At 31.9% G+C, this 15,474-nt stretch overlaps 1 protein-coding gene across 1 annotated transcript; it reads right to left on the reverse strand.

Annotated features, from left to right (window-relative positions):
• Positions 1–628: 628 nt before the first annotated feature.
• On the reverse strand, positions 629–10,044 carry LOC134727278 (putative chitinase 1). Its single transcript, XM_063591657.1, has 9 exons — positions 9,933–10,044; positions 6,715–6,817; positions 6,203–6,386; positions 5,380–5,632; positions 4,528–4,652; positions 3,452–3,563; positions 2,467–2,637; positions 1,478–1,594; positions 629–1,012 (listed from the first exon to the last, which is right to left on the reverse strand). The coding sequence occupies exons 2-9, from the start codon at positions 6,773–6,775 to the stop codon at positions 719–721; spliced, it is 1,317 nt and encodes a 438-aa protein (XP_063447727.1). The 5' UTR covers positions 6,776–6,817; positions 9,933–10,044; the 3' UTR covers positions 629–718.
• Positions 10,045–15,474: the final 5,430 nt, after the last annotated feature.

The raw sequence follows: 15,474 nt of genomic DNA on the forward strand, positions 1-15,474 counted from the left end.
AGTGTTGTTCATGGCAAGTAAACCTTTGGTAACAAGTGACATTCGGTGATGTTACAGTTACGGTTGATCTGTAGCACTAATATTCCATAACGACCGTAAAATTTCGAAGGAGTTCAACTTTACCATGTGATATCAATGTGTAAGCACCAATCTTCCTTAATAAATCGGGTTATGTTACGCTAGCTTTAGAATATTGTATCATTTCGGAGATAAATACCCTGTATGCAACCTAGACATTTGGTAAAGTTTTAGTTTTCAAGCAACCCTCATTGTAATATGTGGGGTTCGTGTTGCTCTGTCTTTATTTTTTTTTTGTATTTTACGTACTGTATCTCTCACCTACCCTTTCTATATGTCCTAGATAGTCTCTTAACTTGGAATAATGTCTCTATTGTGAGATGATAATATAGTTCAAATTTAATAAAGGTAACAGATAAAGTATTTTCATCGTGCCGTCATAGACGGATATTTTAATATAATAATCTCAAATAGCTTTGTTTTATTACAATATCTCATAGTTGAGTGATGGAACTATCGGTTCCGACTGCCTCTTTTTTTTATGTTTTTTTAAACTAACTTTGGTTTTACGTCAAGTAAAAAGGTAAAAAAAAAGCAATACAGAGATATATCAAAGTAAAGTTTAATCAATTGTAGTAAATAATATAAAACAAAACAAATATAAAACGGATTGTGACTTTTCTTTTGTCTTTTTTTTTCACTACCAAAAAAATTTTTCTTCTGATTTTTGAGGTACGTTCAATTGATCTAACATATGTCCAGCTTTCCTTTTCTCTAATGCAACATTTGACAACCTCTCCTTTCCAAGTCTCTTTTGTTCAGCCATAAACAACATAGCCTCTTGTTTGTCAGTTATATACTCATCATATTCCCGTAGACCATGAATGACAGCAAACATCATAGGATACTTAGTGCCACATGCACCATTAAAATCGTCCATATCTAAAGTCCACACAAATGCACCTCCCAATCTATTACTCATCACTAACTCAGCCTGTAAATACATTTTCTGTGGTGTGATAGTGGTATAAATGCAGGGATTACATATTGAGAGAAGCAAATCTTACTATCTAAGATGTTTACCAATTTTCTTTTCTTTTTTTTTTTATTTTGTATGCTGACTAAGGAGCAGGAAACGATTAAACACAAGCATGTACATGATACCCCTAATATTTCTCTCAATTACATAAAATGTCTAGTCAGTAGGTTTTGTTAGATCTTTCACATGTCTTAACTTGTTTTGGTTGTACTCGGTTGTTCTATGTTGGATTTTCAGTTTCTCTGGACTTATTTTATTTTAAAATTTTGATCCACCCTTGAATCATCTGTCTCGTTTTCTAACGTACCCGGTGAAGGCTATACACGAATAATGTGTTGTATACACGGGATAATCTTATCAGTTTGTCCTTTCTCCTTAAAAAAAAATGCAACCACACTACGCTTTAATGAGATATATTACCTTTTCCTGAACACTGGCTGGATTATCGTAACTTATCCATTCATCTTCATGAACTACGAATGGTACACGTGCATACATTCGTTCTGACAATCCACCATGTTTTATAAGATGACAAAGCTGATAAAAATAGAAACATTTTATTTATATGACAGATGTTGTCCATTCATTTGATGTGTTTTATCATTCGATTTTGTCATTTGATTAGGGACTTTCCGTTTTGAATTATTCTCAGAGTTCAGTATTTTTGTGATTTTACTTTTTACAGGCATACATATGAAAAAAAGATAATGTGGTATAAGGAAAGAAAAAATAATACCGACCACAATACAATAAGCTATAGCTACAACTATAGGTCCACAGAGCGCATAAATAAGTATTGTTCCTGTTCCAAAACATTGACCCATATAATTAGAAAAGATGTGTAGTGTATGCATTTGTTTGAATTTTGGTTTTGATTTTATCTGTTCTAATCTTGCAATATTTTAATTCTAATTATTTAACAATGTAAAATAAACAATAACAAAAAACCTTGAACAGTGCAGCTACCAAAATTAATTGAACATTGTAGCTACCAACATAAAATTGAACATTGTAGCTACCAACATAAAATTGAACAGTGTAGCTACCAACATAAAATTGAACAGTGTAGCTACCAACATGCAATTGAACAGTGTAGCTACCAACATAAAATTGAACAGTGTAGCTACCAACATAAAATTGAACAAAAAATAAAAGCGGCTGATGACTTAAAAGCCACCGTGAAAATGTGCCCACTATATTACAGATTGCGCACTAAGGTAGCATCAGCTGTTGGCTCAACTCTCAAAGAACAGAAAACTGTATCGAAAAAAATATACAATATTACAAAAATACAAAAATAACAAAAAAATAAGACTTCCGATAATAGAACTTGCAATATAGAAAGCGTTTTTTTTTTCTTTTAAAATTAAGATACTGTTTATTAATGTTGATTAAAGTTTTATATTTACATTTTTAACTGGATATCCATCTCCATTGTCAGAACCAGGACCGATAGCCAATGATCCTGGAGCAGACAAGTTGCTGTTCTGTAATCTGAAAGACCTTCCAAAGAATGGGATTCCAAGAACGATTTTATGCTTAGGTACACCCTGTGAGATCCAATTGTTTAATAAAGAATTCTGAAAATGTATACACCATTAAAATTATTAGTTACAATATACAAGAAGTGATGATTGCCAATGAGACCAGTATCCACCAAAGTTAAAATAAAGTGGACATAAGCAACTATCAAACACTATTTATATAAGCTTTCAATGTTACTGATTATCAGTATTGGAATACAGAAATGTTTTTTTACAAAATTATTTGTTCATAGTAAAAATAAAACAGAAGTGAAATTGTTCTCATTCAGATCGGACGTGTCTGAGTATCTGTATACACGCATAGCAAATGGACTCCCTTCTTTGTATGTGTTTTACAGCTGGTTGGGAGAAGTATAGTGAGCTTTTTATTTTAATTGTTTGTTCGTTTAGAAATACAATATATAATTCATTTTAGTGTGTGGAGTGTATAGTTAATGCTTTTTCACTTCAACTAAAATTTTTGTTAAAAGGTAAATATTACTAATTTTGGGGTATTTTTCTCCTGCGATTACAACAAAAAGTCAATAAAGAAATAGAACAAAACCAAACTATCTTCTGTGCCTTCAATGATAACGGTACCAATTTTTCTGCACAAGATGCATGTTTCGACAATTCGCATTCCTCTTTAGCGATTCATGAGGCCGGAATATTTATTATTAAAATATCGAACATACATGAAAATAGTACCAACATATCCAAATTCAGACAATGAATCAAGCCTGTTTAAGAGGAAAGTCCATAATGACCATTATTTAAGATGATACCAAATATTTTATTACAGATAATTTTAATCATACAATATCCGTCTCTTCATGCCAGTATTTAGGTTATGACAGAAGTGTTAACTTACTACATTCTTCTCGTTACTTTCTCCTGTCAGTGCACTGTGTGGATATATTCTCATGGGATCGTCCCAATGTCCATACAAGTCATACAGTTTTAGATTTATGAAATTTACTACTCTACAAATAGAGAATTAAAGTTATCGGATGGAAGATTAAGATGAAAATGTTCTCCTCATTTAATATTAAAACGTTTAATTTGAAGAGCCAGTGATGAGATTCTATAAGTCTCATATAAAACTATGTCTTAATGTCATAACTGTATCAACGGTTTCCCTAGGTTGTTTAATCATGATTGTACTCTCTTTTTTTTCGTAAAAATAAGTAAAACTTCACAAAAAAAAAAGAGATAGGGTGAACAGAAGTTAAGCATAACTAGTAATTATTAGCATACCAACTAACCGTTTAATACTGTCGTTAGAGTATATAATCAAATCTACAGGGGATCAAAAAGGGTGACAAAAACAAGGGGTGAATAAAATCATAAGTCGAATAGAAAACATGACAAAAAGCAGAAGATATTTCATACACTAGTTCTAGCTCAAATAGTGACACCCTCTGTGTAGAGAATGGTAAGATACATTGACGATTTTTACCAGATAATTATATATCCTCTAAATGTGGATTGTTTAATGCCTTTTTTCTTGCCCTAACACAAAATTCGTAAACCATTTATTATCTATCCCTGCAACTCGTTTGAACCTGATGGTTTGAAACAAAATCCCTATATATTTGGACAAATATCGTCAGAAATAACATGGACATTGAAAGTAAATTGTACAAAATACAACGCTTAACACAAAGTGTGGTAAACATAGTTTGTCGCTGTGGGATAACCTACTAAGCGAGTTGAAAAAGAACAAAGCGGAAATTTTCAATTGAAAAATTTAATAAATCTAAACTTTTTTTTATAAATGTCTTACTATAAAAGGAAGCGTTTACATCGACATGACAATAAAGTCAATACAGACGACATTAGCATAAGTTAGGGCACGACAAACACAATTTGTAGAAGAGCATTTTATATATTTTGTATACAACCTTTGAAGTTCTATACTAACATACAATTTGTCTGTGTACAAACCTTGAAATTCTTTTTAGATCATACGATCTGTCAATCATCTGTTGAGTGGGGTCGAGACAAACTGATAAAAAAAGGGTTTCTTTATTATCAGGTTCTTCTTCTTTCTCAAAATAATGTTGTAATACCTAAACCAATAGAAAATTTCTGCTTGATTATAATAAATTCTTCATATTACATAGGAGGTTTGTTTTTATTTTTCCCTGAATAAAAATACAAGGTATATAATTGTTGATGTTGTGAATGGATTTTACACAATAAAAACATAACACATTTACCATGCAAATAAACTCATCATAGATACTAGGGATAACATTTCAAACATACGTCAGACGCGCGTTTCGTCTACAAAAGACTCATCAGTGACGCTAGACATTTGATTGAACAATTCAATGCACTTTTTATATTATATGAATACTTGCATAAATTCCCATGAGTATTCTACTTAACTTGAACCTTATATTTTGTCATAAAGCCTCGTTTCATAAAAAAAAAGGATGATATTCAATTTAATGTTATTTAATCATCGCCACAACCCATGTTCCTAAAATTTGCTGCATTTTATTTTTTAACACATTCATATGTAGCCTAGTGATTTCTCAGTAAAATAAAAAATCCTGATTACGTATAATTCGCCTTAAATGTTCATATTTTGAGATAGATAAAACAAATTAGGTTTAATCAACCATGTTCTGCATTAGGTAATGTCTGTACCAAGTCAGAAATATGGCAGTTGTTTTCCAATCGTTTGGTGTGTTTGAGTTTTTATATTTTGTCATTTGACAAGGGACTTCCGTTTCGAATTTTCCTTTCAGTTCGATATTTGTGTTATTTACTTATTATATAGACAATTACCTCTAATAACTCAGCAAAGTTATGCTTGTCTCCCGGTGGGCTACCTCTAGTGGCAGGATATTCCCAGTCTACGTCCAAACCGTCAAAATTATGCATGCGAAGATATCGAATAACTTCCAAAGCAAATAATTCCATGTTTGTACGAGATGATACTAGCTTACTCCAACTCTGACTACCAAGTTCCCATCCACCAATAGATAACATAACAGTCAAATCTTCGTTTATGTTCATTAGATTAGTCAAATCTCTATATCTTGAAAAATAAAAATCAACTCAAAATAATTTCGGTTTTCCTAAAATGAAAATGCAATACAAAACGAACTCATCTTCCCCTCAATATCATGTGCTCTGAAATTGTTATTATGTCCTGATAATTTGAGATATATTCAACAGTATATCGCTTTATTTTTCAGCACCTGTAAAAGAGTTACATATCAACCAAATATGTGTTTGGTGACGAAACTTACATTTTCAGAGACAGTTTGTTAAAAACAGGTGAAATAATAGAAAAATGACGTTGGAAAAAGTTTATAATAATATCATTTTGTTGGTCTGTCACTATCATTTCACGATTTCAAATACATAGGAATATTTTCCTACCAAACTATTTCCAAATTATAAGGAACAGAATATCTCAAAATTCATACCATAAGTATTCCCATTCGTTGAACAGTGCTTCGAGTAGAAATGTGGTTTTCATCTGACACTGACAATTTACGGGTTAAATATTATTTTCAATGTCAAATGTTGTAATATTGTAATAGTGTACTCTCTAATTTGACAAAGCTAAATACCATGCATTTTAAAACCGTTCAGGACTTACTGTTGAAAATCATCATAACCGTCTGGTAGTTTGACAGCCGAACCGTCATCGTTTAAGGCTGCTGATGCATAGATGAGATGGGTACATAGGAAAGGGTCAATGTCTGATGGTTTCAATGAAAACTCAACACCATCTCTGTAGATTGAGCTACCACTGAAATAACATACTCTTCGGATATCATAACCTAAAACCAAAAAAACATGACGAATTAAAGAATATTTTACCATTTTAATGCGAGCGCACGTGTTTTTGTGTGGTGGGTAAGGTCACATTATACTAAATGAAGCTGGATCAACTTTAAAGCACTGTTTGAGAACATAAAGTGAATATTAGAATCTAATTTTCATAATATTCCTAAATGTGACTTGTTTTAAATAATGTGAAATGTTTAAATAATGTGAAATGGTTTAAAGAATGTGACATGTTTAAATAATGTGAAATGGTTAAAGAATGTGACATGTTTTAAATAATGTGACATATTTTAAATTTTCATATGGTGTGATTTTTTTTACCTTTGATTATGCTTGCCAAAATTATTTGGCAGATAAACGAAAGCTGCATCCGAAGTTCCATCTTAAAGACTTGTACGTACGTCGTTGTTATTTTCTATGTTCCCTAAAATGAATAAAAATACATGTATACTGGCATTTTTTTCCCAATATGAAATCATTGGAAACTACTTACGAATTTCTCTTTCGTTAGTGTTTCTATTGAAAGAAGAACAATCAGTTAATCGGTACACATGTAAACATTGGTTCACAAGGGTAGACACATCTATATGTGCCATGCTGTATTGATACACTCTAAAATGTATTAATATGAGTTTGTCAATAGGCATGCAGTCATTAATATTTTGAAATTTATTTCCCTTTGTTTTGGTATACACTATACAGTGAGACTTCTCAAATGTAGTTGTTTGAATGTGGACTGCTATTGGTGTTTAACAGTTATCAAAAGTACCAGGGATTATATTTTAGTACGCCAGACGCGTCTACACAAGACTCATCAAACGTCAGGCGGTAACATTTTTTGCCAGTAATTGAAAAATATTTTACAAGCATACAATTTTATAAACTACAAATCGAGAAAAAAAAATTATTGACTAGAATATATTTGGAGGAAGTCTCATCTAATGGGTGCACATATTTTAAAGAATACGCGTAAAACCTATTCAAAATCATTATAAGTGGAGTTTAGCTGATGTCGAAATTTGGAGAATTAAAATGTTATTGGAAATATTGACACTTTAAATGTAAACAAGTAAAAATCAGATGGAACCACGAATCAGTAGGTCTAGTTAATTCCTCTTAGTCATTCAATTGGCGCCCTATATATAGGATGTCTATCGACATGTGTGTTAAGATGTCAAACCAGAGATGTCTCGCCTGTATGTAATTTTGGTAGTAAAATGCAAATGTCTAAATTAAAATGGCAATACTTTGACACGTTAACTGTGCAAAGATTTGAAAGTGAATGCACAATGATTAGATATCAAAGGTACCAGGTTATAATTTAATACGCCAGACGCGCGTATCGTCTACATAAGACTCATCAGTGACACTCAGATCAAAATAGTTATAAAGCCAAACAAGTACAAAGTAGAAAAGTTTTGAGGACCAAAAATTAAAAAAGTTGTGCCAAATACGGCTAAGGTAATTGATATGCAATTAAGATACTTTATTTGGCCTTTTTTTAACTTTTTCAAATTCGAGCGTCACTGATGAGTCTTTTTTAGACGAAACGCGCGTCTGGCGTATATACAAAATTAAGTCCTGGTATCTATGATGAGTTTATTTACAACCACCGGGTCGATGCCACTGCTGGTGAAGATTTATTTCCCCGAGGTTATCACAAGCCCAGTAGTCAGCACTTTTTGTGCTGACATGAATTATCATTGATATGGCTATATTTATATATTAACTGTTTCCAAAATTTTGAATTTTTGAAATACTAAGGCTTTTCTACCTCGGGTATAGATTACCTTAGCTGGATTAGGCAAAACTTTTAGGAATTTTGGTCCTCAATGCTCTCCAACTTCGTACTTTATTTGGCTTTTTTTTTTTCTTTTTTTTTTCTTTTTTCTTTTTTTCCTTTTTGGGATTCGAGCATCACTAATGAGTCTTTTCTAGACGAAACGCGCGTCTGGCGTATATACAAAATTTAGTCCTGGTATCTATAATCAGTTTATTTACTACCACTGGGTCGATGCCACGGCTGGTGGAGATTTATCCATATTTCATAGTTAATACATATCTTTTTCAAAATAAGAATTATTTATATTTTAAGCTACTTGTTCCATTTTGATATATCTTTTATGAGATTATTTACAAGTTTAAATAGTATATTTTTGTATATATTTTGGTTTTAAGGATCAGTGTCTCATAAGTTATTTGTTTTTGGCTGGATATTGATTGTATGTATATGAATATTGTGTGAATGCCTTGTTTCAATCAATATGTTACACTATAATAAACAATTTTATTCTTATTCTTATTCTTTATTTCCCCGAGAGTATCACCAGCCCAGTAGTCAGCACATTTTTTTGCTGACATGAATTATCATTGATATGATTATATTTATAAATTAACTGTTAACAAAATTTAGAATTTTTGAAATACTAAGGCGTTTCTACTTCAGGTATAGATTACCTTACCTGGATTTGGCAAAACTTTAAGGAATTTTGGTCCTCAATGCTCTTCAGCTTCGTCCTTTATTTGGCCATTTTTTTTAAAACTTTTTTCGGATTCGAGCGTCACTGATTAGTCTTTTGTAGAAGAAACGCACGTCTGGCGTATATACAAAATTTAGTCCTGGTATCTATGATGAGTTTATGTACAACCTTAAGGATTCTACAAATAAAAACATGATAAAGAAAGGGAGAATTGCTCATTGGGCTATCCCTATATCAAAAGTAAAAAAAAGTAAAAAAAATACCTATTTGAAAATTGACGATAAAATACCGACAGTTCACAAACGACACCCAGAAAAAATAAGTTTTCAGTAGTACGATTCCTACCGTAAAACATCTAGTTATACTGACGGACCCTGGAAGGATGAATAGTTTCAGCTCTTATAGCGAAAACCGCCGTAATGCTTTTATGCGACAGGTCTGATTTATATGTGTCACCATAATCAGCATATATATGGTCATTATTATGAATTAACTGTTAACAAAAGTTTTAGTATTTAAAATACTTAGGACTTTCTGCCTCAGGAATACCAGCTCTTAAATGGCAAAACCTTTCGGAAATATTGCGTTTCTCAATGTTCTTTAACTTTTTACTTTATTTGGCTTGATAAGAGTGTCATTGGTGAGTAATTTAAAAACAAAACGCGCATCTGGTGTACACAATATCAATCCTGGTATCTATTAAGAGATTATTATTTGACCGAACGTGAAATAAAAATTAAGCTAGACGATTTGCTATTTTGCCAGTGAGACAACTTTGTACAAGAAACCAAATGCACATTGTATTCAAATTACAGTTTCCCGGACAATATACATTAGGTTAACTAAAGCTATTTTGTTTAATATTCTTCATATATTATATTCCGATAGAATAGAAGATTAAACATTCCAGAAACAATAATTTCATGTAATGTTCTTTATTTAACTATTTCTTGCAGTGACAATTAATAGACCAAGAAACTTACAGTTTAATTATATAAAAAAAAAAACCGAACAGAAATCATTTACGGAAAAAAATTTATTTATATATATAGTTCTTACCTAATATGTTGTTTACCAATAAACAATGTTTAGTCAACATTCATTGTGCGATTGACATCAAAGAAATCCTCGTTTTTCACATGTTTATGATGTTACTACATGATTGACCGTGTAATTGTGAATGCTTGAGCAATTCATAAATTCATAAATTGTTAATTATTATAATTAATATTTTTTTACAAAACGTAAAAAAAAACATATTGAAAAAAGTATGCAAATTTGACAATGAACTGATTGTGTGGTCAATATATTTCTTACACTTTATATTACGGCTTCCGGTTATCTCCATTCGTTTTATATTTAATGTTAATTAACTAATTATTGAGGGTGATAAATCTTAAGATTTATTGTGTAACCAGTGATTAAATAAAAATTGACAGTTGACAGACAGTCAAGACAGCAAAGAGTATTGCGTGCAAAATGGTAATTGAAATATTTCTGCACGATTTTGAGTGTGAAAAACGGAAATATCATGGAAAACGGCAAAATTAATGATTTTAGTACGATTACAGATAGAAAAAATGTTTAGTCACAATATCCGACTTATTCTGTAGTGCATTTCTTTAAGATAGTGAATTAAGATCTAAAAAGTTGCACCAGCACTCTCTCAAAAAAGATTTTTGGGATAAATCAATTCAAAATTAAGAAATATTTAATTTAAATTTTAAAGGTGCTTACAAATTGCAAGTTATGTACAATGTCCACACTAAACATATTTTAGACAACAAAAATCAAAGGACTAAAACTGAGCTACAAGGTTGTGCAGAATTTTACGAATACTTAGGAAAATTTAAAGTTGAGCTATAGAAGATTAGGTCATATACAAATGTAAATCCATTTAACATCAAGGTCTTAAATAATGCATCTCTTTTTTTAAAGTCTTTTGTTTCAAATTCACATATCATCATGAATCTATAGAACAAATAACAGCATTTACAGACAGCGATAGCAACATATCTTGATATGGTCTTACACCGATGACACTTTCAAAATTCTTTTACTTCAGGAAATAAAAGTACTACAGTACCATAGAGATTGCCATGTTTTTATATCTCCCCACTCATATCAAATATGAGCAACAATCATGAAAATCATTTTGTCTTATTCAGAGATGTTGATTTTAGTGAAAGGATCAGCTTTCTGTCGGTCTTCAACTGCCGACATATAGTGGGATACAACACACTTCTTTAAAATAGAGTTTGGTTCTGCAGATAGGGACGGCAATACAAACTGGGACCACCTACGGACCACTGAAGGAGTTGTGGCAAGGCGGGACATTTAGACTAAATGAGTTATGTTTGATAGAGACAGCAATTATTCCTTTTAACAGAGACTACCTACGCAACACTAACAGAGTTCACAATTGTGAAGACAGACATTTTTCGACAATAGAATTTTACCTCTGTATGAGGATTGGATGTGTCTGCAAAATTAAACAGCCCGCACAGCCGGATGGACCTCCTAATTTGGCAAGGTTTTACTGACGGTCTGAAGAAGACCAGGAACAAAACATTTCTATATACTCCAGTTTCCCATTGAGTTTATGCAAGAATGAGCTTTACTTGTGAATGTATATAAATTTGTATCTTATTGTTATCATCTCATTAAAACGTAGTAAAGAGAAACAGCGGTAAATTTTTGTTATAGGTACGAAACGTTTATTGTTTAATTGCCTTCATCTGAACTCTTTTGGATAGTTGTGCCATTGGTCCAGTGAAATACAACATTATACGTATAATTATGTATGTGTATATATGTGTGTGTGTGGGGGGGGGGGGGGGGGTATTAATTTAGTATATCGAACTGTTTTTAATTTCAGTTACAGCATAGGGACAACTGAATCCATCTTGAGCATTTCCACCTGACATTACAGTTCAGCTTATTTCTATTGAATATTGGTCCTCAATGCTTTTCGAATTCGCACATAATTTGGCCTTTTTCGAGCGTCACTGATGAGTTTTATGTAGACGAAACACGCGTCTAGCGTAAATACAAAATTTAATCCTGGTATCTATGATGAGTTTATTATTAAGAATTTCTGAATTTGACTATACGTTTCTTCAAGTACAAAAGATGTTATTTTAGACGAGAAACAATTTCAAACCGTGAAAGAATTGGTAATACTAATGGATGAATTATAATGGGACGTATGAAATACATGTAGTTACACAAACTGTCAAATCATAAATAGTTGATAGCAATTAATGACAATTATAACTACTATTATATAAATGAACTACTTATCATGCTTAGTTTACATAAATACAATTTTAATGCAGACATTCACAATCAATACCTTTATAAATTTCACAAATGACTGTTAAAACTGCAATGACATAGGTGAGGGTGTTGGGAAGTATCATTTATAAATTTTCGGTTTCTAGCTCTTTACAAAATAAATAAATAAAATATATATAACCAAATTAAAAGATAACAAATTTGTATTTGAAAGTAGACATAACGGCATTAGGTCTACTTAGAAATCAAATTCGAAAGTCGACAATATTCAAATACATGTAGCTAAATAACTATTTCAAACATTTTTCTTTCAGCGATCTTCATATGCATGAACAGTGCACAGCAGCATTGGAAGTTAATGCGTATGTTCAAATGTCCTGTGCCAAGTCCGGAAATGATCAGTTGTTATCTTGTGGTTCGTTTCTGTGTGTGATGCATTGTTTTTTGTTGTTTTTTTGTTGCACTTCAGTGTTTCTGTTGTTTCGTTATTTTACTCTTATAGTTGATGTGTTCCCCTCGGTTTTGGTTTGTGAACCGAATTTGGTTTCTCTCTATCAATTTATAACCTTCAAACAGCGGTTTACTGATGATGACTTTACTTTTCATCTTAATAACGAGATACATTATTATCAATTTATTTGTCTTTTTAAATTATTTGTTTACTGTTTAGTCTTTTTTTGGCAATATCAATTTGACGTGGCTTGATACGTAATTGTGTTATTATGCTATGGTAAATTTTTGTATTCACGTCTTTCATTTTGCTAATGTGCTCTGCTATATGCCTTTTTGTTTTCTTCGTTGACATATTTGTTTGCTTTCAAAGTGTCTAAGAATATAACACACTGTTGACTGCTGTACCCTTAATTTTTGCATTTCTGTCTATTATGTCTGTTTGTTTTATTCACACATCGTTATCATATAATGAAATTTTAGGCGACTGACTTACAAGTGAGAGATTTCGCTATAAAACCAAGTCTTATCCACTAATCTCTATATACAAAAATGCTTGTACAAAGTTAGAAATATGACACATGTTTCCCATTCGTTTGATGTGTTTGCCATTTTTATTTTGCCATATGATTAGGGACTTTTTGTCTTGAATTTTCCTCAAACTTCGTTATGTTTGTTATTTTACTTTTTGGCAACTTCAAGAAAATGTATTGTGCATATAACTATCATGGACATAATGAAAACATATGAACGACAGATTGATTGTTTTCTACTTGCTTATAATTTTATTATTTTCTATTATTCCGTTGTTTACCTTTATTAGTTGATCTGTTTCACTATGTTTAGTTTGTTACCCCGTTTTGTTTTTGGTTAATGAAAATGTGGTTATGAACCAGCGGTACACTGCAGTTGCCTTTATTTATGGTAAATGTAATTCGTATACATTTCATGGAAAGTGAGAGATTGTATCGGTTAAGTTTTTTTAACATTTTTTTATTTGAGCGTCACTGCATGACGAGTCTTTTGCATAAGAAATGGCGTCTGGCGTAAATATAAAATTTCAATCCTGGTATTTATGATAGGTTTATTGAATAAAAATGCTCAAATCGTGATCTGCTTTTATTATACATGTATTTCAACTTTTCCAAAAAAGTTAGAATCGTCATAGGTTTCATAATGTTTTGCAACTTCTCTCAAAAGAATATTGTAGGAAGAGAGATTCTCTGCCGGAACAGCATCGCAAACTACAGAGATAACATCTCAGTACAGATCATTCATATTTAGGATAGCAGAATATGACGTGTTTTTCTTCGAATTCTTGACATAATTATGCAAGAAACATCTGACGTTGGTCATATTGAATTGCAAACAGTCATGAGGATTACAAAAATATTGTTTAAATATAACTGCTTCACAAATAGAGTGGATTTCACACATCGTTGTCAATATAATGGAATTTTATGCGCCAGTCATACAAGTGAGAGGTTAAGCTAGAAATAAATCCAGGTTTTATCCACCATTTTCTACATAAGAAAATGCCTATAACAAGTCAGGAGTATGACAGTTGTTATCCATTCATTTGATGTGTGTGAGCTTTTGATTTTGCCATTTCAGTAGGGACTTTCCATTTCGAATTTTCTTTGGAGGTCTGTATTTTTGTGAATATACATTTTTTTAGCAGATGCTTTTATATTACCATCATATATCAGCTGCGTATGAAAACATAACTATTTGTAACTCTATTGTTAAAAAAAATTTACAGAATGGAAGGTTCACAAAAAATAGAGTGCATATTCTTTTGTGTCAAAATTTGACACTATTTGCAACACAATGTATATAAATTATTTATTTACTTATATGTAATTTAAGTATTGTTTGTACAAACAGAAAAGTCATTTCAGTTTTCAAGTAATTAATTTTATGATAAAGATGCTGACATCATGGATGCAATTAATTAACATACACAGACCACTTGTTATATTTTGAGGTTAATTTGCCTAACATTTGACACTTTGAAGTTACAACTGGAATCTCACTAGGAGGCACACTAATCTTGTCTTAATCAGATACATGTCACAAACAATCACTGTGGGAGAGGAAGCAGAATATGATACCAGATCTCTTTAATACTGATTACACAATAATAGTATATTATTTGAGGGTCAGTAGGTCAGTCTCCTCCCCTGGATGTTAAATGTACCCAATCTGTGTGTAAAGCCAATTGCATGGTCTTTGTATAATCAGTTTCTTGGTTCATAGCAGCCTGACTAGTTGATGGAGTTTTACAGTGCTATTATTCAATTTACCTCCCACCTTCCCCTTCCTATAACACCTTCAATATTGTTTCATGACAAGAGAAACAACTCAGCTTAAACTAGTGATATATTTTTTCTTTATTTAAGTTTTCCTTAATGGAATTTTATCACTGGTCATTTCTAAAATTTCATTCATCCCCAAGCATTTCGGGGACAAATTTTATCAAATTTATTCCAGTGCCAGTTTGATAGACCCCTGCTACTTCACGAGTACATGGGCTATCCCCCAGGCAGACCCTTGCACTACCTGGCTGCCGATGAGACGCCTAGTCTCATCACCTAAGTGGAGAACCCTCGCTTCACATTCCCCGGCTGGCGCATTGTCGGGCAGGCAGGTTCTTCCTTACACTGAAGGTTGCAAGCTGACTTGCTCAGGCAGGAACTCAAAATTGCGTTTGTATGCTGAGTGTTTCTCAAGGGCCAAAATTAAATGATTTTTTAATAAATTTTATTATTATTCTAACTGTCTTTCTGCTTTAAGCCAGTATGATTTGCTGAGACTATGTTTTGGTTTACACACAGGAACCCCTTATATTTGC

Source organism: Mytilus trossulus, chromosome 7 (assembly GCF_036588685.1).
Source record: "Mytilus trossulus isolate FHL-02 chromosome 7, PNRI_Mtr1.1.1.hap1, whole genome shotgun sequence".
In the NCBI taxonomy this organism is placed as follows: Eukaryota; Metazoa; Mollusca; class Bivalvia; order Mytilida; family Mytilidae; genus Mytilus; species Mytilus trossulus.

Coding starts and splice junctions, on each gene's coding strand:
- LOC134727278 (XM_063591657.1), bottom strand. CDS start 6,775: ATGGAACTTCGGATGCAGCTTTCGTTTATCTGCCAAATAATTTTGGCA. Junction 5,633..6,202: donor GGTTATGATGATTTTCAACA/GTAAGTCCTGAA, acceptor TTATTTTTCAAG/ATATAGAGATTTGACTAATC. Junction 2,638..3,451: donor AAAGTAACGAGAAGAATGTA/GTAAGTTAACAC, acceptor ATACATTTTCAG/AATTCTTTATTAAACAATTG.